A 22,114-nucleotide genomic window follows, 5' to 3' on the forward strand; every position below is an offset into this window, starting at 1 on the left:
TTGAATAGTCAACTAGGTATGTGCCCAGATGTTTATAACAAAGACCTGTTCAGGTATTGAAAGGCCTTTGCCACCATCAGATCTGCATAATTGAAAAATGGCGAGAAAGTGCTTGCCTTTAAGTCAATAATGACCACTAACTCTCTAATTGTGCCTATCTCAACATTTGCTAGAATATAAAAGCAACACTTTAGTACACTTACTTAGTGTGAAATTATCAATAACAGAAATCTATTTGATTTATTATCTCATATTTTTCCCACTACTATGGTAAATAGGGCTTCATCTCATTACAATCCAGATTTGAATATAGGGAATCTAAAATTGGATGTCAACCTGCAGTTCTAATGGGACTTGGCACAAAATCTGTGTATCCACTACTGCATCCCTCCTGTTGGTAAATAGTTGTGAAAAATGCATCTTACCATAGAACAACCAGAAATTTAATCTAGACTTGTGTCCATATTAATGATTTTATTGTGGTACAAATATATATAAAATTGTTACATCTCATGATCCAAGCATCCTTAAGACTTGAAATTTATTCCTCTTCAGGAAATCTCATTTCCCTCCAGGGCTAAATTTAGAATCAACCTTGTGCAAAAAATCATTTCATTGAATTGATACCACAATGATGTCATTCATTGCAGAACGCAAAGCTTGAATAGATAGCGGTTCAACACCCACTCCACACAATAAGCTCAGCTCCTAGTCTGAACAATAGTGATTGCAGAATACTGTCTGGTGTCTCTTAGTCATTGACTACATGGGGCATCTGCATGGCTACAAGCTTCTGAAAAGATAGGCATACAAGGCAGAAACTTACCCAAATTTCCCATCAAAAATAAAAGCTAAATTGTAAAACAAAAGTGTTGATTTGATCCTACTGACAACTGCAAATAACTCCTGATGGTGGAAATGTCTTGGTGACGCAAAGAAAAGATGCATCATTCCAGTCACTTCATGTGTAGAGCCTAGGTAAAATAAAAGTTAAATACAATAATAGTACATAACACTCCCAATACCAAAATGAGAGACTCCTGCCTCATTCAAAACACTGAACAATACTTCCTACTAGTTTAAAAATGAAGTTAAAACAGACAATTAAGAGTTGATCTGGCAAAAGCCATTCAATAAACTTATGCTGAATTCAACTTGACAACCTAGCAATGAAAGGATACAATTTATCCATAGGGATGGGGAACTGGAGGGTTAAGTGAAGGAAAGAGAGAACAGGTGGTGAAGGTGTATGGGAGGAAAGGAGGAGGGTGAAGGGAAGAGAAGAGAGGCAAGAGGGGAAGAAAGCATGTGAAGGATGTTTAGGGGATAGGAAAGGAGTTTAAGGGAGGGGTTAGGGGAGGAGAGGGGACCAGAGGGAGGGGAATATCAGGGGTGAAGATGGGGGTGGAGGGGGAGAGCAGGAGGAGATGAGGGGGAATGAGAGAGGGGAGGAAATGAGATTGGGAAAATGAAGGGGGGAGGGAGAGGGGGGCGGGCTTTGGGAGGGGGGAATAGAGAGAGAGAGTGAGGGATGGGGGACAGGCCGATGGGTTAAAAAAAAAGGAGTGGGGGGGAGGTGGAGGGGCGAGGGGGAGGGGGGGGGGGGGTAGGGGAGGTTGGAGAGAGGAGGGAAGGGGTGGGGGTGTGGAGTGCAAATGAAGGTGCTGGAAAGTAGGGTGGTAGACAATGAAAGGAATTGTGAAATGCAAATTCTATGGACAAAATACCTACTGAGGCTGGGCTGAGTTAGAAATTTTGTTTTAAATCAAGTCATCTTGAAGCCAACTCTGAAGGGTTTTTTTTGACCATTGAGGATGTTTTCCTCTGCATCTAACCACTTCTATTTGCAACATGGCATTACTGTATCTAACCATTCTCTATGCAATTGGATTGTGTGTATAGCAGCATAGAGGATATTTGTTTAATAGCTAACATTTGCTGTACTTGAAACATAATAATTAAAATGGAAGCTTGATGTTCACAATCCTCACCTAAGGCATATTAAAATGATTGCAGGATATTTAACTACATTTACAGTTTTCACCAGGAATCTATCACTCAAAGGACCCTTACTGAAATCGGTAGGGTTACTTTCACTGCATCAAAATATCCTCTCCAAATGGTGTATCCATAAGGAGGGGTGGGGTAAGTGATGACTAAAAGTTACCAGTGCTCTCAGTATCATTGGTTGTTGATTAAATTACCTGGTAAGAGCTGAAACAGCAATTATGGCCAAAATCCCCTCTAATCCGTAGGTTACCAGGAGGGCTGCATTTATTATTACATCTGCTTTCAGCACATAGGTCTGCCACAACAAGTAGTACAGAGAAAGCATCACACTTCCAATGGTCAGGACCAAGCTAGTAACAATCGGAACCTCCTCTTCAGTCAGGTTACCTTTAAAACCTGGGGAAAGAACAGAGAATCAAACGAGCTTTAACACTAAACAAAAAAAAACAAAGAACTGCAGACACTGGAAATCTGAAACAAAAACAAATTGCTAGAAAAACTCAGCAGGTCTGGCAGCAATTGTGGAGAAGGAAACAGAGTTAATATTTGGGTCCAGTACCCCTTCTTCAGAACAGCTTTAACACCTCAATTCTGGGGACCTTTCAAGGTCACACACAAAAAACCTTCATCAGAAACAATACCTGAAGCCATGTGGCCGAATAGTCTTGGGTTCGAATTATGCCCATGCTAACCTAGCTCATTTCATATTTGGAGCATGATTTATCTCAGCATTGATGAACTAGGGTAGGGACAAGTTCCTGATCCTAGATCCTAATGGAATAGGTACATTTGTAAATATTGGATTGATACCATTTTCAAAAGTCAATCATGGTATGATTAATCAGCCTGTTTAACAGATATTATTATATATTTTATTATATATTTTCAAAAAAAGTCTATGCAAGTGCTTCGCAGCTTATCACACTATTTCTAACCTACAGTTGTACTGTACTGGCAAAGCTTTACAGCATCTATGTATAATAGTTTCTATCTAATCAACATGTAAACAACCCACGTACTTATATTTGTGCTGTTTAAAATCACGGTCTGAAATTAGGAAGATGGTTTTGAAAATCAGGGATTTATGAGATGGCTACATGTCTTGAAAGCAAATAATTTAATACCTATTTTGAACTCAGTTCGCATAATAGCGGGTTCCAGCAATGAGCAGATGAACTGGAGTCCAGGGTTGTTTACAAGTAAAGCTACTAACTGCTGTGGGCTAGTGGACACTTTTGATGATAAAGGTACTCTGCCTGTCAATAATCATGTGATTGATCATCGAATAGCTGAACAACTTGGGCTGTGAATAAGACAGAGAGAATCTGGTCAGGCCAGAAGGGAATCCAGCAGGTCTGCATCAGCCAAAATCTCTCTCAGTTCTCTGCAATAAGTCACATTAAATCTGAAGGAAACAAGCTCATCTTTCCGTCAGCAGTTGCTGCAAGTCACAACTTTGAATTAGCTGAGTCAGAGACCTTTTACAAGAGAACCAGACTCCCTGTGCCTCTTGCAACTAGTGGAAGCAATCAAAAAAAGGTTGAGGAGAAACATTCAGATCTGCAAAAACCAACCCAACAGATTTTGCATACACAGACTACAGAACTGTTTTTCTACTTATCCCTTGGCTCATGTCTTTCATCCCCAGTTTAAGGGGTTAGAAGAGTTTTAATTTGTAGAGTTTACTTAATTTAATTGCTTACCTGTAGCTAGATTCTAATAAAGTGATTATTTTTTTTAAGTACAGAAACCTAGTCTGTGTTTTCTATCGATCGGTCTCAAAATCAGGAAGTTTGGAGATTTTGCAGATTTAACTTTTGTGATCACTCTGGGATGGCAGGAATTGATTTCCAGTGCACTACCCCAGAGAGGTGTGACAGACAGAAGAGTCATTTCAGTTTGTTTGACACTTTGACTGTTGGAATTCTAAGTCTACTATTTTCATGATCTTTATTTAATCCCTTTTATTGCTTGGCAAGAGTTATGGAATTATGTGATTTTGCAGGTCAGGACTAATCTATGGTTTCTTAAAATTGTACATCTTCCTTGTTTATTGCATCATGATCGAATAGAAAACGTTGTATGCTTCTATGATCCTATATGAAATGGAAACCCAGAAGGACTAATATGCAGCTAATTTTCCAGCCAAGCTCAGCTACTGATCAATCTATCTCAGTCTTAAATATACACAGGACTCTGCCTCCACACCTGCCTGTGGCAAGGAGTTCCAAAGACTCTCAACCCTCTGAGAGAAGAAATTACTCCTTATTACAGTTTTAAATTGGCACCTCTTCAGTCTGAGACAATGCCCTCTGGTCCTAGTCCATCCGATAAAGGGAAGCATCCTCTCAGCATTTATCCTGTCAAGCCCCTTAAGAATCCTATATGTTATAATAAGATCATCTCTTATTCTTCTGAACTCCAACTTACTTAGCCTTTGCTAATAAGACAATCCCTCCATATCAAGGGTCATCTTAGTGATCCCTCTTTGAACTACCTCCAATGAAATGATAAATTTTCTTTACATAAGGGGACCAAAACTGCTGAAAGTACTCCAGATGTTAGGTTCCAAGTACTGGTAAAAATGCACCCTAAAGGTTTCCTCCTTAAATTCTGCTCATGTATTAAAATATTTGGCACAGACGAGAAGCATAGTGGCTGATCTTGAATTTCAATTGGGCAAAGTGTAGCGCTTTTCATGACTCTTCCTAACAGACAGTTCAATCATTTGTGATCATGATTATTCATGCTAAACTTCCAGTTCAATTTCAGACTTATTCTTGCCTAATTATCAATTTGTCTTGATCATTTATTTCTTTACTGACTGTGCTAAATATGGCTTCAACAAAGATAATTTTGTTCTAGGTAGGCTTTCCTGTACGAAGGTGGGCTATGTAAACAAATAAATAGAACATTCACCAATCTGTGATCCACTGGCAACTGATGTTTCTTCCAAATTGTATGTCATAAGATTCAAAAGCAAATTTAATTTGCATTCTTCACTGTACTATACCATTGAAAGCAGAATGACATGGTGGAACTCTGTGTTTTACCCTATTCCTTCTCATGAATTGTGCAAACTTTTCTGAACTGAGACCTGCTGTTGAACACTTTCCTCTGGGAACCAGAAGCAGCACAGAAATCATGCAGAAATCTGGATGTTGTTCATCTAATCAGAAACCAATCAACCCATTTTTGAATGAATATTTATTATAATGAATCTGCAGCCTTCAAATTCTGTGAAATCAATGTGCAGTCTCTGCCATACTCTCGCTAGCCATTTTCATGGTTTCAAAGGTACCATACACAGCCTCCTCTCTACTGCTCTGTAAGGAATATGTTTTATTTATTTATTTTTCCTTGTACTATGAATTTATAAATGATTATGTGGCTGAGTTAGTGAGCAAAGCATTAACTTATCATTTTTGTTCTAATGGGAAATTACTGCTTGTATTGATTAGGTGTTAAATTAAAGATATCAATTGATAGTAAATTGTATGAAACTAGATATTTATAAAAGACAAAAAGGTAAGAAGTTAGGATGATTCAGAATGATCAATCAAAATTAGAAGTGAGTCTGTCTCTGGGATATACAGCTTAAAACAACAGACAAGAAAAGGTAAAAATATGAAAGAACTGCAGATGCTGTAAATCAGAAACAAAAACACAAAATTGCTGGAAAGGCTCAGCAAGTCTAGCAGCGTCTGGGAGAAATAAGAGTTCACGTTTTGGGTCCAGTGACCCTTCCTCAGTTCTAGACCCAAATCATTAACTCTGATTTCTCTTCACAGATGCTGCCAGATCAGACAAGAAAAAGTGACTAGAGATAGTAGGAACTGCCAATGCTAGAGAATCTGAGATAACAAGAGGTGTAGAGCTGGATGAACACAGCAGGTCAAGCAGCATCAGAGGAGCGGGAAAGCTGACGTTTCAGATCTAGACCCTTCTTCAGAAATGGAGGAGGGGGAAGGGGATTCTGAAATAAATAGGGAGAAAGGGGGAGGCGGATAGAAGATGGATAAAGGAGAAGATAGGTGGAGAGGAGACAGACAGGTCAAGGAGGTGGGGTTGGAGCCAGTAAAGGTGAGTTAGGGAGGGGATAGGTTGGTCCAGGGTCAAGGAGGCGGGATGAGGCAAGTCGGTAGGAGATGGGGGTGGGGCTTGAGGTGGGAGGAGTGGATAGGTGGGAGGACAGGTTAGGGAGGTGGGTACGAGCTGGGCTGGTTTTGGGATGCGGTCGGGGGTGGGGAGATTTTGAAGCTTGTGAAGTCCACATTGATACAATTGGGCTGCAGGGTTCCCAAGCGAAATATGAGATGCTGTTCCTGCAACCTTCGGGTGGCATCGTTGTGGCACTGCAGGAGGCCCAGGATGGACATGTCGTTCAAGGAGTGGGAGGAGGAGTTGAAATGGTTCGCGACTGGGAGGTGCAGTTGTTTGTTGCGAACCAATCATAGGTGTTCCACAAAGCGGTCCCCAAGCCTCCATTTGGTTTCCCCGATGTAGAGGAGGCCACAACAGGAACAGCGGATACAGTATACCACATTAGCAGATGTGCAGGTGAACATCTGTTTGATGTGGACGGTCTTCTTAGGGCCTGGGATGGGGGTGAGGTGTAGGGGCAGGTATAGCACTTCCTGCGGTTGCAGGGAAAAGTGCTGGGTGTGGCGGGGCTGGTGGGGAGTGTGGAGCGGACAAGGGAGTCACGGAGACCCGAAACGTCAGCTTTCCTGCTCCTCTGATGCTGTTTGGCCTGCTGTGTTCATCCAGCTGTACACCTTGTTATCTAAGAAAAAGTGACTAGGTGGTTTCTATATTTTTGATTATATTTCCTAAACTGATTATAACTATGCTATCAATCGTGTTACAAAGAACAATTTAGATTCCAAATTATCTACATGTCCTAGACTTTGTTAATTGCAGTTTCAGGATAATGGATGGTATTTAGGATTTCTCCAACCATGTTTGGTAAAAGCAATTGACTTCCATTGTTCATAACACCATCAATATGATCATTCACTGTGCGTCAACAGTCTATTGAAGTAACAATTGTTTGTGATTGGAAATCGAAACACTGTCAATTATGGGATTTTTTTTCTTCTTAACTGTGTTCACTATTTTTCCAGCTGATAATGGACTCAATGTTTGACAATATAATGACTCAGAAACCATACTACACGATGCACAAGCATGGACCTCCATACTTACCTAGAGCTCCATACAAAACTATTTAGATCATTATGCCCTGTAAATTTTTATTGGATATCCTGCACTTATTGTGTAGATCTTAAGCAACCCAAGTACCTGCTGTTGAGCAACTATATATAGTGAATATAGTTTCTGTTAATCTTCTTGTGACATGCCTTTGTGAGATAACCCTTCGTGGAGTTGTGGAACTCTACCTTCACAAATGAACAATTGTGTCCAGTGTTATCACAAGTACCACTTCATTAGTCTTTGGTGTATCATTACTACTATCACCTGCTATTGTTGGGTCTTTCTGTTTATTCATCTGTAGCTTATTTACTTCAGATGATTGCCAATTTGTTAACACAAGTCACATTTTGCCATGTCAATGGACAATGCTGATCGGAATACTGAAAGTTAATGTCAACAATGTCAATTTGCTGCGCTTTTTTAAAAACACTTTCCCACAAAGCTCTCTTAAAACTCTCTAAAATTAAAATGAATGGACAATTTTTAGGCTATGATAATTTCTCCAATGTCTTCGGTTGACAGTTGATGCCTGGTTTTGAAACAAAAGCTTCTGAAACCTCCAATAATTTGGGATTGTTGTACTATTCAAGTTTATTAAAAATATTCCTCAGTGGCATGTCCTTTGGCATTGTGGGCATGTGTAAATTCTTCAGCATTCTTGCTTGGTTGAATCATAAATATTACCCTTCTTCTTTTCCCCCCACTGCCTGATTCACAGCTGAATTATAAATTTGAGAATATTATTAGCAGTGACAACAAAATGTCTCAACTCTCCACGTAAGGACTCTGTATTCTCCTCGTCACCCAATAAAAGCTATTTGATGCAACCACCTAGAGTCAGTCAATAGTGATCAGGAGCAGGAATTTTTCCCTTTCCTAGATCACTTGTGCTGAGGCAAGTTGTAGCCTAAATAATGCCCTAATTTAAATCAATCAAGTTAGCAGAAATTATAAATTGATGGTGCTGAGAAACTTTGATATATCAATGCAGTCCATCTGCTGATATTGTACAATTAATTGTACAGTGGCTTCACAAAATATTAAAGTATACTTTTTGTTATGTTTTGTCTCAAGATAAGTATAATTTTAATAACATCCTCATGAAACCCTCACTGTATCATGGAATGTAACGTGAGGATATAAAGGCCTCAGAATACATTTTACCCTGGGATCATTTTAAGCATGTTGCTCAGATGTAATCTAATAGTTTAACAGCCCAAACATCAAGTGCCTGAGAAATGCAATGTTTGTACATAATAGCTCTGCTGGATTCTTCAATTACATGATATCTACACCTAGATTTTTGTTACAAGGAATAACATAAGCATTGCTTCATATGGTAAAACACCCTGCTCGAGGCAAACTCCCATGTCTTGAGAATTCAATTACAAATTATTTTTTAAAATACACTACTTTTTTGATTAGGAAAACAGTGAAGCATTTAACTATCATTTTATAAAACTGGCTACCTGATATAAAGTTTGTTTCTGGGAAAAGATCAAATTTATGCACTTAGTTAATAAATATATAAAGATGATTAAAGCCACTGATCTAAAGTTTCCACAGAAAACTAGAGAAAATTATGGAACTTGATCCACAAAACACTAAGAGCAATACAAAGACACATACAGACTTGACCAGTTACTGGAGTTCTGACAAATCTCTCTGTTGCATGGTATATCATTTTTTATATGCAATGAACAATGCAATAGTAAAAATGCTAACATTCATGTTAAGTATTCTTTGTGCATATCTATTGGAAATAAGCTGGAAATTTTTATTCACGGGATGAGGACATCACTGGCTAGGCAGCATTTATTGCCCAGAGGGCAGTTAAGAGTCAACCACATTACTGTAGGTCTGGAGTCACGTAATCCAGACCAGGTAAGGGTGGCAGTTTCCTTCCCTAAAGGACATTAATGGAATTATGTTGGCATATAATGCAAACAAGTTTCAAACTGATTGGCTCAAATGTAATCCTCAGCAACTCCCCCTTTAAAAAGAAAAAAAGTGTAAAAAATTCCATCCTGCTGTTTTTCAATTATATATAACTTATACTCTCCCACAAGGATGGAAACAATCTTGGGAAACTTCAACCATAACAATTAGCTCCAAACTGACCACAGAATTTCTAAGCACGAGACTTATAAAACAGTGAAGTTAAACTGTCAGTGTTAGAAATGTAGGTTCAAAGTCTAATTAAACAGTCACAAAGTTGATTGAGAGCAGGTAATGCTCATGTGACTTCGTAATTTGTTTTATGCTTTTGAGGGCCCTTGTGGCAGTGGTAGTGTCCCTACCCCTGGACCAGGAGGCCCATATTCAAGTCCCACCTGCTCCAGTGATGTATTTAACATCTCTGAACAGGTTGATTAGAAAAACTGGTCCATGCTTTTGCGAGAAGGCAATGGCCTAGTGGTACTAGCACAGAACTGTTAATCCAGAGACCAGGTAATGTTCTGGGGCCCCACATTCCAACCCCCTCACAGATGGCGGAACTTGAATTCAATAAAAATCTGGTTCATATTTTGCAATGGTGCAATGGTAGTGAGTCTATCTGTGAGTCAGGAGGCCTGGATTCAAGTCCCACTCGCTTCAAAAGTGTGTAATAATGTCACCGAGCAGACTGAATAGAAAATAATCTAGGTGATTTGGTGGTGGGAAAATTCAGTTGCGCGTGAATTCACTTCTGGAGATTTTTTAAAAAAAAGAGTTCTGGAGAAGGTTAATGCCTCTTGTGGCACAATAGTAGTTTCCCTACCTCTGGACCAGATGGTCTCGTTTCAAGTCTCACCATAAAGTGGGTCATGACAAGTTGATTTAAAGTATCTACAATTTGAGTATTCTTGTGCTGAGTGAGAACATGTCTGAACAAGACTATTCAAGATGTGGAGGTGCCGGTGTTGGACTGGGTTGGACAAGGTCAGAAATCACACAACTCCAGGTTATAGTCCAACAGGTTTATTTGAAAACTCAAGTTTTCTGAACCTCACTCCTTTCTCAGGTGCTAACATTCCTCAGGGTGGCACGGTGGCTCAATGGTTAGCACTGCTGCCTCACAGTGCCAGGGACCTGGGTTCAATTCCATCCTCGGGCGACTGTCTGTGTGGGTTTCCTCCAGGTACTCCGGTTTCCTCCCACAGTCCAAAGATGTGCAGGTTAGGTGGATTGGCTATACTAAATTGGCCGTAGTGTTCGGGGTCTGTAGATTAGGGGGGTGGGTCTGGGAGGGATGCTCCGAGGGTCGATGTGCACTTGTTGGGCCGAAGGGCCTGTTTCCACACTGTAGGGATTGTATGATTGAAGAAGGAGTGAGGCTCTGAAAGCTTGTGTTTTCAATTAAATCTGCTGGGCTATAACTTGGTGTTGGAAGATTATTCAAAAAGAGTTGGATTCTTCTCATATAGGAACATAGAAGATAGGAGCAACTGGAGGTCATTTGGCCCTTTGAGCTTGCTCCACTATTCATCCCAATCATGGCTGAGCATCCAACTCAGTAGCCTAATCCTGCTTTCTCCCCATAACCTTTGATCCCATTCGCTCCAAGTGCTATATCTAGCCGCCTCTTGAATACATTAAATGTTTTGGCATCAAATACTTCCTGTGGTAATGAATTCCACAGCCTCACCATTCTCTGGGTGCAGAAATGTCTCCTCATCTCAGTCCTAAATGGTCTACCCCGAATCCTCAGACTGTGACCCCTGGTTCTGGACACACCCACCATTAGGAACATCCTCCCCGCATCCACCCTGTCTAGACCTGATAGAATTTTCTAAGTCTCTGAGATCCCCCCTCATTCATCTGAACTCCAGCGAAAACAATCCTAACCTAGTCAATCTTTCCTCATATGCCAGTCCCGCCATCCCTGGAATCAGCCGGTAAACCATCGCTGCACTCCCTCGGGAGCAAGAGCATCCTTCCTCAGAAAAGGAGACCAAAACTGCATATAACATTCTAAGTGTGGCCTCACCAGGGTCCTGTATAACTGCAACAAAACATTCCTGCTCCTGTCTTCGAAACGTCTCGCAATGAAGGCCAACATACCATTTGCCTTCTTTACTGCCTGCTGCACCTGCATGCTTACCTTCAGCAACTGGTGCACTAGGATGCCCAGGTCCCGTTGCACACTTGCCTCTCCCAAATTATAGCCATTCAGGTAGGAATCTGCTTTCTTGTTTTTGCTTCCAACGTGAATAACCAAATTATACTGCCATTGATTTGCCCACTCACCCAAAGTGTCCAGATCATGCTGAAGGATCTCTACATCCTCATCACAGTTCACCCTCCTGCCCAACTTGGTATTATCTGCAAACTTTGAGATGTTACATTTTGTTCCCTGATCCAAATCATTAATATATATTGTGAATAGCTAAAGTCGCAGCACCAATCCCTGTGGCACCCCACTCATCACTGCCTGCCATTAATTCCTACTCTTTGTTTCCTCTCTGGCCACCAGTTTTCTATCCATCTCAATAAACTTTCCCCAATCCCATGTGCTTTAATTTTACACAATAATCTCTTATGCGGGACTTTGGCAAACACTTTCTGAAAGTCCAAATATACCACATCAACTGGCTTCCCTTTGTCAACTTTACTAGTTACATCTTCATAGAATTCCAACAGATTTGACAAGCCTTCATAAATCCATGCTGCCTTTCTGATCCTGCCACTGCTTTCTAAATGCTCTGCTACAAAGTCCTTGATAATGGATTTGAGAATTTTCCACACTACCGATGTTAGGCTTACTGGTCTATAATCCCCTGTTTTCTCTCTACCTCCCATTTTGAATATGGAGTGACATTAGCTACCCTCTACTCTGCAGGGACTGTTCCAGAGTCTATAGAATCCTGGAAGATGACCACTAATGCATCCACAATTTCTACAGCCACTTCCTTAAGTACTCTGGGATGGAGATTATTAGGCCTGGGGATTTATCCACCTTCAATCCCATGAATTTCCCCAGCACCATTTCTCTACTAATAATAATTGCACTCAATTCTTCCCTCTCACTAAATCTTGCATTCTCCAACATTTCTGGTATCTGATTTGTGTCCTCTTTTGTGAAGACAGAACCAAAGTATATATTCAGTTGCTCAGCCATTTCTTTGTCCCTATTATACATTCCCCTGTTTCTGTCTGTAGGGAACTTACATGTGTCTTCACCAATCTCTTTCTCTTCACGTACCTTATAGAAACTCTTAGTGTCAGTCTTTATCTTCCCTGCAAACTTACTTTCATACTGTATTTTCCCCTTCTTAATCAATCTCTTGGTCCTTCTTTGCTGAATTCTAAACTGCTCCCAATCGTCAGACATATTATTTTTCTTAGCCAATCTGTATGCTTCTTCCTTGGATCGGATACTATACCTAAAATTTCCTTTGTAAGCCATGGATTGGCCCTTTTATCCATGTTGCTTTTGTGCCAGACAGGAATAAACAGGTGTTGCAAGTCCCCCATCCGTTCCTTGAATGTTTGCCATTGCCTGTCCACTGTCATCCCTTCAAGTAACTCTTCTCAATCTATCAAGGCCAACTCACACCTCATATCTTTATTAAGATTCAGCATCCTAGTCTCCGAATCAGCTACCTCACTCTGCCTTTGAATCAACTACCTCCCTTATTTTCCCTTTTTGATTGTTCTTATTGTTGCACTGCTGTGGGGGGCAGCATTTATAATCTCTGTCAGTTAAAGTATTTCTCAATTTTGGTGGTGGGTTTCGTAATGTAAAAAAAGAAAGCTGGTTTCTTCCCCAGTGGAGGGTTGGCTTTTGGACAGGGAAAGGGTCCAGAAGGGAGAGATGGAAACTCATGTTTGTGCTAAACTATAGTTTTGCGTTAAAATCCGGGTAAATTTCTGAAGGTATTTTGCTGCTTAATTCAATATATGGATAATTGATCTATTAAACAAAACAAAGCTCCAACAAAAATTATTACCAAGCTTTAATTCCAAGCTACCCGCAGTAACACCACAGAGGATCAAACACGGTGATACAATATAATTTAACACAACATCTTACCAAAGTATAGCCTTATCACTTCCAGAATTAACATGAGAATCAGAAGAATCAGATCAACCGCCAGGTAACCATCCGGAAAACTGAATACCTGACCTGAAACATGAAGAGAAAATAATTCCTGGACTTCATTTTTTAAAAGTCATTATTATAAATAGTTGTAACAAACAGTTACTAGTGTAAAACTTACTTTTGTAGATAATCATTAGCAACGTGGCAAGAAAATAAAAAGAATAATAAAACACATTGAAGTAGAAAGCTATCTGTAGAGGGATGGAGGAAAGCTGTTGCAATCTAGTTAAGGACTACTGCTGCAATGAAAACTATGAACATCATGATATTTGATCCTCTAAGATTGTCTGTATCTCAAGTTCTCACCCATTTTCTGATTGGCATCTGGAAATTCCAAATAGATAAATTGAATAACTAAGGTCTAATCTTTAAATCAGAACACTATTTTCCCCAAATTCCCCAAATTCCAGACTTATGATTGAACTAAAATCATATTCCAGTGAATATTCCTGGGAAAAATTCTGCTGCATATTGTGTGCATTGAAATCAGAAGTGTGAGTGCAGAAAATGCTTTACAATTTGACAAAACATAAAAGGTCTCAACCAATATTGAGTTCAATTATTGATTTGTTTGGATGTCTGCTGAATTTTCATCACCAAACAGCAAAATTCAGAAGTCAAGTGAAGGCATGATTCCATCCTAAACTTTGCCACCATCTTACTGTCAGTCAATGTTGTGAATTTACTGGATTGTCAAGGTTTCTGGGTAAAATCAGCAGCTCTGCTATCTAATAGCATTGCTGGGACTATCTTCACCAAAGGGAATGCACACTATCACTTTCTCAATGGCAACTAAAGGGGAGACAATAAATGCTGGCCTTGTTCATGTGCACATAATACAAAAATAGAGTTTTAAGAAAACTGTTAAAACATAGTAATCTAACTTGCTAAAATTATAATTATTCAGTACCACAATAGCAGCCTTTCATACAAAAACACAAAAACCACCAATGACTGAAAAATATTAAACTTGTATCCTTGTAATAATATCACAATGGAACAACATCTCATATTAATACCGTAGCTTAGTCTAAAATGCTAAGGATTCATTTCTGCATTCCTTACAATAGGATTTCAATACAAATTCAAGGCAGAAGGTTGTTTAATCAACCTATCAAGGAGTATCTGCATTTAATACTAGATTTTTGTTTAAAAATTGCAAAAGGTGACTAGCTAATATCTGATAGAAGTTTTCAAAATCATGAGGGGGCTTGACAGTGTAGATGGGGAGAATCTGTTCCCACTTGTAAAAGGACAAGAACAAGAAGGACATAAACTTAAAGTGATCTCCAAAAAGAAACAGGGTGAAGTGAGGAATATCTTTTTTCACTCTGACTAGTTAAGGTATGGAATACACTGACCAGAACTGTGGTGGATTCAGGTTCAATTGAGGCATTCAAGAGGACATTGGATGATTATTTGGATTAAAAATAATGTGCAAGGGTACAGGGGGAAAAACAGGAGTTAGACACCAGGTAATGATGCTCATTTGACGAGCCAGCGAAGTTACAATGGGCCGAAGCGCTGCTTTCTGCACTGTAACATTTCTGTGATAGTTTAGTGGGCAAATACATCCCCTACTATGGATATCACGTAAAGTAGGGAAGTTGAGGTTTAGTCTTACGTCTGTGGTTAATTAGACTTTATTAACCGAGTTGGCAGACCTGCTGCTACAATTAATCTTAGCTGTCCTGTTTTGTTTTAGGGGTGTGTGTTTGTGAGACGGGGGGAGGAATGTGTAGAATATCAGCCACTATTCCCACTCTCAATACAATGGCCCTGCTGCAAAGCGCATTAGTTAAGGACAAGATTCAGTTTGACTCTCCATAGTCAAATAGTCTGTTGTCACAAGTTAGAAGGGATCAACACTTTGTATTTACATGGCTCCTTTAATAAATATTCCAAGGCTCCAAGGCCATTCTCAAAAATAAAACAAATGTCAGGCAGCAAAATAGTTAGATAACATGGGGAACTGGTAAAAAGTTAAGCCTCCTTAAAATCCAACAGGGAACTGAGGTTTACACAAATAAAATAAACTTTTGGAGCAAGGTGTTGGACAACTAGCGTTACTGTGGGACCAATTAGCATTGCTGAATCCCCACATTCAATATCCTGAGCACCGTCGCACAGAAACCTAATTGGACCCGACAAAGGAGTACTGTGAATACATGAGTATGAATACATTTCCAAAGCTGGAAATTCTGCAGCGATTAACTCACCTCCTGACTGCTGAAAGCCTGTACACAATCTGTAAGGCACTCATGAGAAACATGACGGATTATTTTCTGGGAGTCTGGATGGGTGCAGTTCCGACAAGTTTATCATCATCCAGGATAAAACAGCTTGTTTCAGCAAAATGCAATCTATCACCTAAAACACCCGATCTATCACCCCATCTCCCCCTCACTACCAGCGCACAGTGACAGCCGTATACTGTTGACAAGATGCAGTGCAGTAATTTTCTAAGACTCTTTCTAAAATACCTTCCAACCTAAAATCTCTGCGCCATCTAGAAGAACAAAGGCAGCAGTTGCAAGGGAAGGCCAACACCCTGTCTTGAAACTATCCATCAATGTCACTGGGTCAAAATCTTGGAACTCTCGTTTCCCTAACAGCACTGTGAGTGTATCTCCACTAGACAGACTGTGTTAGTTCATGAAAGCAGCTCAGTATCACCTTTTCAAAGACAATTAAGACGTCCAACAAATGCTAACTTTGCCACTTTTTTTAAAAAACTCATTCATGGGATGTGCACATTGTCGCAATGCCAGGATTTATTACACATTCCTATTTGTCTGCGGCAGTTAAGAGTCAACCACAGTGAATCATAGAAACCTTACGTGCAGACAGAGACTATTCAGCCCAATGAGTCTGCACCGACCCTTCCTATTCCCCCATTTACCACGGCTAATTCACCTAGTCTACACATCCCTGGACACTAAGAGGGCAATTTAGCATGGCCAATCCATCTAACCTGCACATCTTTGGACTTGGGGAGGAAACTGGAGCACCTAGAGGAAACTCACAGGAAGAATGTGCAAACTCCACAAAGACAGTGATCCAAGGTTGGGATCAAACCTGGGTCCCTGCCACTGTGACGCAGCACTGCTAATCACTGTGCCACACTGCAGTGTGTCTGGAGTCATATGTAGGTCAAACTAGGTAAGGATGACTGATTTCCTATTCTGAAGGTCATCAGTGATATAGTTTGGCTTTTGCGACAATTGACAATTGCATGGTCACCATTAAGCAGCTTTTAATTGCAGATTTTTAAAAATTCAGTTCAAATTTCACCATCTGCTGTGGTGAGTTTCAAACTAATGTCAATACCACTAAACCTCCTCCAAAAGGTAAGGAAGCTCACATCCCAGGAGGTGGTGGCCTAGTGGTATTATCACTAGACTGTTAATCCAGAGACTCAGATAATGTTCTGGGGACCCAGGTTCAAATCCCACCACAGCAGATGGTGGAATTTGAATTCCATAAAATATCTGGAATTAAGAATCCAATGATGACTATTGTCAATTGTCAGGAAAAACCCCTCTGGTTCACTAATGTCCTTTTAGGGAAGGAAACTGCCATCCTTATCTGGTCTGGCCTACATGTGATTCCAGGCCCACAGCAATGTGGTTGACTCTCAACTGCCTCTGGGCAATTAAGGATAGGCAATAAATGCCACCTAGCCAGCAACGCCATTAATGAACAAAAATTAAATTATCCCAGGGATGAATAAAGACTGCAAAATTTAGCAAGAAAGGAACGATAACTGAGAAAAAAATACTACTTAAAGATGTGTGAAATCATGGAATTGCAGAAAGACAAAGTGGAAGACCAAAAGACAGAATGTATTCCTTCCAAAGAATTTCTTTTTAACTCTGTCAGCAGTAGATTCTTCAATCGCCCCTACTAATCCTAAATGTTAACTGATCTTTGCAAATTGTAGAATATATTTTGTATATCAATTCCTGGTTTTGAGAAATGTTTTGGACTACAAGATAACAATTCCTCATGGCATATATTATTCCAAAGGATACAACAGCAGCAGATTTCACTGTAAGGAAAAAGAAAATGTGTAAAGATTACATTTGATATCAATTAGTACCAAAGATTTCATTTGATATCAATTTAGTACTAAATGAAAAAGAAATAGTTGCCAATAAACTTTATCCAATGCACTTCACACTTTTTAAATTTATCATCTCAAATCGTTCAGTACCAGCACCGATAGCAAACTTATAACCGTAGACAACTAGTGTTGTTCAGCTCCACATGTGATGCTTTTTTATTTAATTCAAGTCCATCTAGTATGAATATTATAATGACTCTTGAACTTTTCTTGAGCTTCTTCAAAAAAATATTTTCCTCATGCAAGCCACTGCTCCGGCAACTTACTCCTAGGTTTCTCTAATTGACAAGCTACAAATATCTCTGGATTTACCTTTTTGCACATTAGGAAAGGATTCATGTCTGTTTGTAACTTACTTTGTATTGCAATGATCGTGAGGAACACATAGGAAAGAGGGTTTCAGGTACTCGTACGTGAATCTGTATACCATCCTTCAACACCTTGCCTCGTAGGTGCAGGAGAAGGCCACTCAGCTCTTTGAGCCTGCACCAACATTCAATATGATCATAGCTGATCATGCAATCTCAGTATCCCATTTCCACCCTTCTCCATACCCCTTGATCCCTTTAGCCACAAGGGCCACATCCAGCTCCCTCTTGAATATATCTATTGAACTGGTCCCAACAGCTTCCTGTGGGAGAGAATTCAACAGGTTTACAACTTCGAGTGAAGAAATTTTCCTCATCTAAGTCCGGAATGACCTACCCCTTATTCTTAAACCATGACCTGTAGTCCTGGACATCCCCATCATCAGGAACATACTTCCTGCATCTAATCTGTCCAGTCCCATCAGGATTTTATATGTTTCTATGACATCCCACCTCATTCTTCTAAATTCCAGCGAATACAAGCCCCGTCGATCCAGTCTTTCCTCATCTGTCAGTCCTGCCATCCCAGCAATCAAGTTAGTGCACCTTTGCTGGACTCCCTCAAGTCCAAAAATGTCCTTCCCCAGGCTAGGAGACTAAAACTGCACACAATACTCAAGGTGTGGCGTCACCAAGACCCTGTATAACTGCAGCAAGACATCCTTACTCCAATACTCAAATCCTCTCTGTGAAGGCCAGCATGCCATTAGCTTTCCTCACTGCCTGCTGCACCTGCATGCCAACCTTCAGCGGCTGTTCCACCATGACAGCCAGGTCTCGTTGTGCCTCACCTTTTCCTTAACTGCCACCATTCAGAAAATAATCTGCCTTCCTGTTTTTGCAACTAAAATGGATAACCTCACATTTATCCACATTATACTGCATTTGCCAAGTACTTGCCCACTCAACCAGTTTGTCCAAGTCACCCTGCAACCTCTTTGCATCCGCCTCACAGCACACATACTGCCACGCAGCTTAGTGTCATCTGCAAATTTGGAGATATTGTATTCAATTCCTTCGTCCAAATTATTAATATATATTGTGAACAGCTGAGGACCCAGCACTCAACCTGCAGTACCCCACTCGTCATTGCCTGCTAGTCTTGAAAAGGACCCATGTATTCCAATTCTCTGCTTCTTGTCTGCCCACCAGTTCTCTATCCATATCAATATATTACCCCTGATACCATAAGCTTTAATTTTCCTTCCTAATCTCTTCTATGGAACCTTGTCAAAAGCCTTTTGAAAGTCCAGATACACAACATCTACTGATTCACCTTGTCCATGCAACTGGTCACATCTTCAAAAAATTCCAGATTTGTCAAGCATGATTTCCCTTTAGTGAATTCATGCTGATTCTGTCACTGCTTTTCAAATGCTCAGTTATTACATCCTCAATGACTGACTCCAGCACTTTCCCCACCACCGATGTCAGGCTAACTGGCCTATAATTCCCCATTTTCTCGCTCCCTCCTTTTTTAAAGAATGGGGTTACATTAGCTACCCTCCAGTCCATTGGAACTCTTCGAGAGTCTACAGAATGCTGGAAAATGATCACCAATGCATCTGTTATTTCTAGGCTCATTTCCTTAAGTATTTTGTGATGCACAGCATCAGGATCTGGGGACTTATTGGGTTTTAATCCCATCAATTTCCCTCATACCATTTCCTGACTAATAAGGATTTCCTTCAGTTCCTCCTTCATGATTGACCCTCTGTCCCCTAGTATTTTCTGAAGTTTATTTGTGTCCTTCTTAGTGAAGACAGATCCAAAGTATTTGTTCAACTGGTCTGCCATCTCTTTGTTGTCCCTTATGAACTCACCTGAATCTAACTCCAAGGGACCTACATTTGTCTTGGCCAGTCTTTCTCTTCACATATCTACAGAAGCTTTTGCAGTCAGTTTTTATGTTTTCCACAAGCTTACTCTCATATTTTATTTTCCCTTTCCAAATTAAACACTTTGTCCTCCTCTGCTGAATTTTAAATCTCTCCCAGTACTCCGGTTTGTTGCTTTTTCCGGTCAATTTATTTGCCTATATGCCTCCTTTTTGGTTTTAACACTATCCCTGACTTTCCTCGTTAGCCATGGTTGAGCCACCTTCCCTGTTTTACTCCAGACAGGGATACAAACTTGTTGAAATTCATCGATGCATTCTTTAAATGCCTGCCATTGTCTATCCACCATCAACCCCTTAAGTATCCTTGGCAAGCCTATTCAAGCCAATGCATACCTCATACCATCAAAGTTAGTTTTCTTTGTTCATGAAACAGGACCTCAACCAGACAGCACTTTATTTTGGAAACTTACTAAAAGGATTCTGGATTAGAAAGCTTTCTATGCTCTGCTCTGCCAATTTTGTCTCCTTTGCCATTTCCAAAAATATTTACTAAGGCATATCAAGGTAAAGTCGCCATAGTCAACCAGACCACAGGGCCGTTCTCTCATTAGAGAGAAACGACTAGTGGTGATTTACCCTGAGGGTCACCATGTCTCAGGCGAGGGAGAGATTGGGAAGGAGAGTTCTTCATGGGAACTTCAGCCGGTGCGTGAATTGAACCCTATGCTGTTGGTGTAACTTTCATAAATCAATTAATCACAATTACAAGTGAGGTTTTCTCTTCTCCCTTCCCACCCCTCTAAGTTGTCACAGAGAAGTCAGAACAATTCTCAAGTGTTGAAACAGGGTCATTGGAGGAAAAAGGTTTGAGACGAAATGCCGTACTGACTCAGCTACTGTAAATTAAATTTGACACACTCAATCTGCTTGGCTATTTGAAAATGAAAAAATATTAATCAGGACTCCCATTCTAAATTGTTATCCCTGGAACACTATTTTAAGAGTAAACAGTTTGGAAATATAGGAATTGCAGATGCTTGAGAATCTGAGATAACAAGGTGTAGAGCTGGATGAACACAGCAGGCCAAGCAGCATCAGAGGTGCAGGAAAGCTGACATTTCGGGCCTAGACCCTTCTTCAGAAATGGGGGAGGGGAAGGGGGTTCTGAAATAAATAGGGAGAGAGGGGGAAGCGGATAGAAGATAGATAAAGGAGAAGATAGGTGGAGAGGAGTTGCAGTGGGAGAGAGATCCACTGAGGTCTTTCCGGAGGGAGGAGGGTAACTTCTTCAAGGTAGGCATCCTGACGAGAGGCTTCGCAGTGGGGTTGAAATTGTTTCAGAGATAGTAGTGGATCTCTCTCCCACTGCAACCCCTCTCCACCTATCTTCTCCTTTATCCATCTTCCAACCGCCTCCCCCTCTCTCCCTATTTATTTCAGAACCCCCTTCCCCTCCCCCATTTCTGAAGAAGGGTCTAGGCCCGAAAGGTTAGCTTTCCTGCACCTCTGATGCTGCTTGGCCTGCTGTGTTCATCCAGCTCGACACCTTGTTATCTTAGTTTGGAAATATCGTCTCTTTCAGCTTTCAATGGATGATGAAACTCATTATTGCAGTTCTCACACTGCAGATGCTACAGGATTGCTGATGCCGATGGCACTAAAGCTAGCAAGAGTAATCGTCTCCTCGGACATATTGGGATATCGGTAAGGGAAAACACACAGTCTTCTGTTTTAAAACAACTCTATTTTTAAAAAATTACTCTAAATCCCCGCGTTCACATTTGTACAAAACCTTGAAGTGCCTTAATAAGCAAAGTTGATCTCCGTAAAATTAAAACAATTTAAAGTATCCTACAAATCCCAAATTATAAACTCAATCTTATTATGGTAAAATTATTTAGGGAGATGAAGAGCGCTTGGTTGCGATAGCGACGCATTCATTACTCCCTCACCTTTCCGTAACACCATGCCTTGGACAAACGGGACCTCCAGTATCCCATCATTCTGTGCACAGTCACGTCAGTGTTGTCCTGCGCTGTCAGGAGATCGCCCCCTACCCGTGGGGAAGGCGAATACCTCTCACCAGGAAAGAATCAGAAAATGCTTCTTCAGTTGAGTGTGGGTATTTGTAATAGTTAAAGCTTGTGTGACAGATAATACTCGGTACATCGCGGTTATTCGGTATCTTTATGTGATCAAGTCCCTCCTCCGGAAACACGTACAGCACAGGCACCTTTTATTAAAAGTTTATTTTGATTATGACAGTGGAACCTACTCAACGGGTTTGTGCTAATGCTGACACTACCTTGTGTGTACCGTCCTTCTCCTTTATGTGTTCACGACTTCCAGACATCTTAACATTGATTCATGGCATAATTATCACAACCAAAATAACAGGAATGAAGAGATAACAAGGTGTAGAGCTGGATGAACACAGCAGGCCAAGCAGCATCAGAGGAGCAGGAGCG

General features: G+C 40.5%; 1 protein-coding gene across 2 annotated transcripts; it reads right to left on the bottom strand.

The window, feature by feature from the left end:
* Positions 1 to 459: 459 nt before the first annotated feature.
* Positions 460 to 21,689, bottom strand: LOC109928228 (transmembrane protein 80-like). 2 transcript variants are annotated; one of them, XM_020528244.2, is made up of 6 exons: positions 21,599 to 21,688; positions 17,347 to 17,363; positions 13,431 to 13,524; positions 13,244 to 13,336; positions 2,205 to 2,406; positions 460 to 974 (listed from the first exon to the last, which is right to left on the bottom strand). In XM_020528244.2, the coding sequence occupies exons 1-6, from the start codon at positions 21,612 to 21,614 to the stop codon at positions 962 to 964; spliced, it is 435 nt and encodes a 144-aa protein (XP_020383833.1). In that variant the 5' UTR covers positions 21,615 to 21,688; the 3' UTR covers positions 460 to 961. The 2 variants fall into 2 exon arrangements, with proteins under 2 accessions (XP_020383833.1, XP_048462919.1); XM_048606962.1 differs by lacking the exon at positions 460 to 974 and having other exon boundaries at positions 2,201 to 2,406; positions 21,599 to 21,689.
* Between the last annotated feature and the right edge of the window lie 425 nt (positions 21,690 to 22,114).

This window comes from Rhincodon typus, chromosome 17 (assembly GCF_021869965.1).
Source record: "Rhincodon typus isolate 14 chromosome 17, sRhiTyp1.1, whole genome shotgun sequence".
Taxonomy (NCBI): domain Eukaryota; kingdom Metazoa; phylum Chordata; class Chondrichthyes; order Orectolobiformes; family Rhincodontidae; genus Rhincodon; species Rhincodon typus.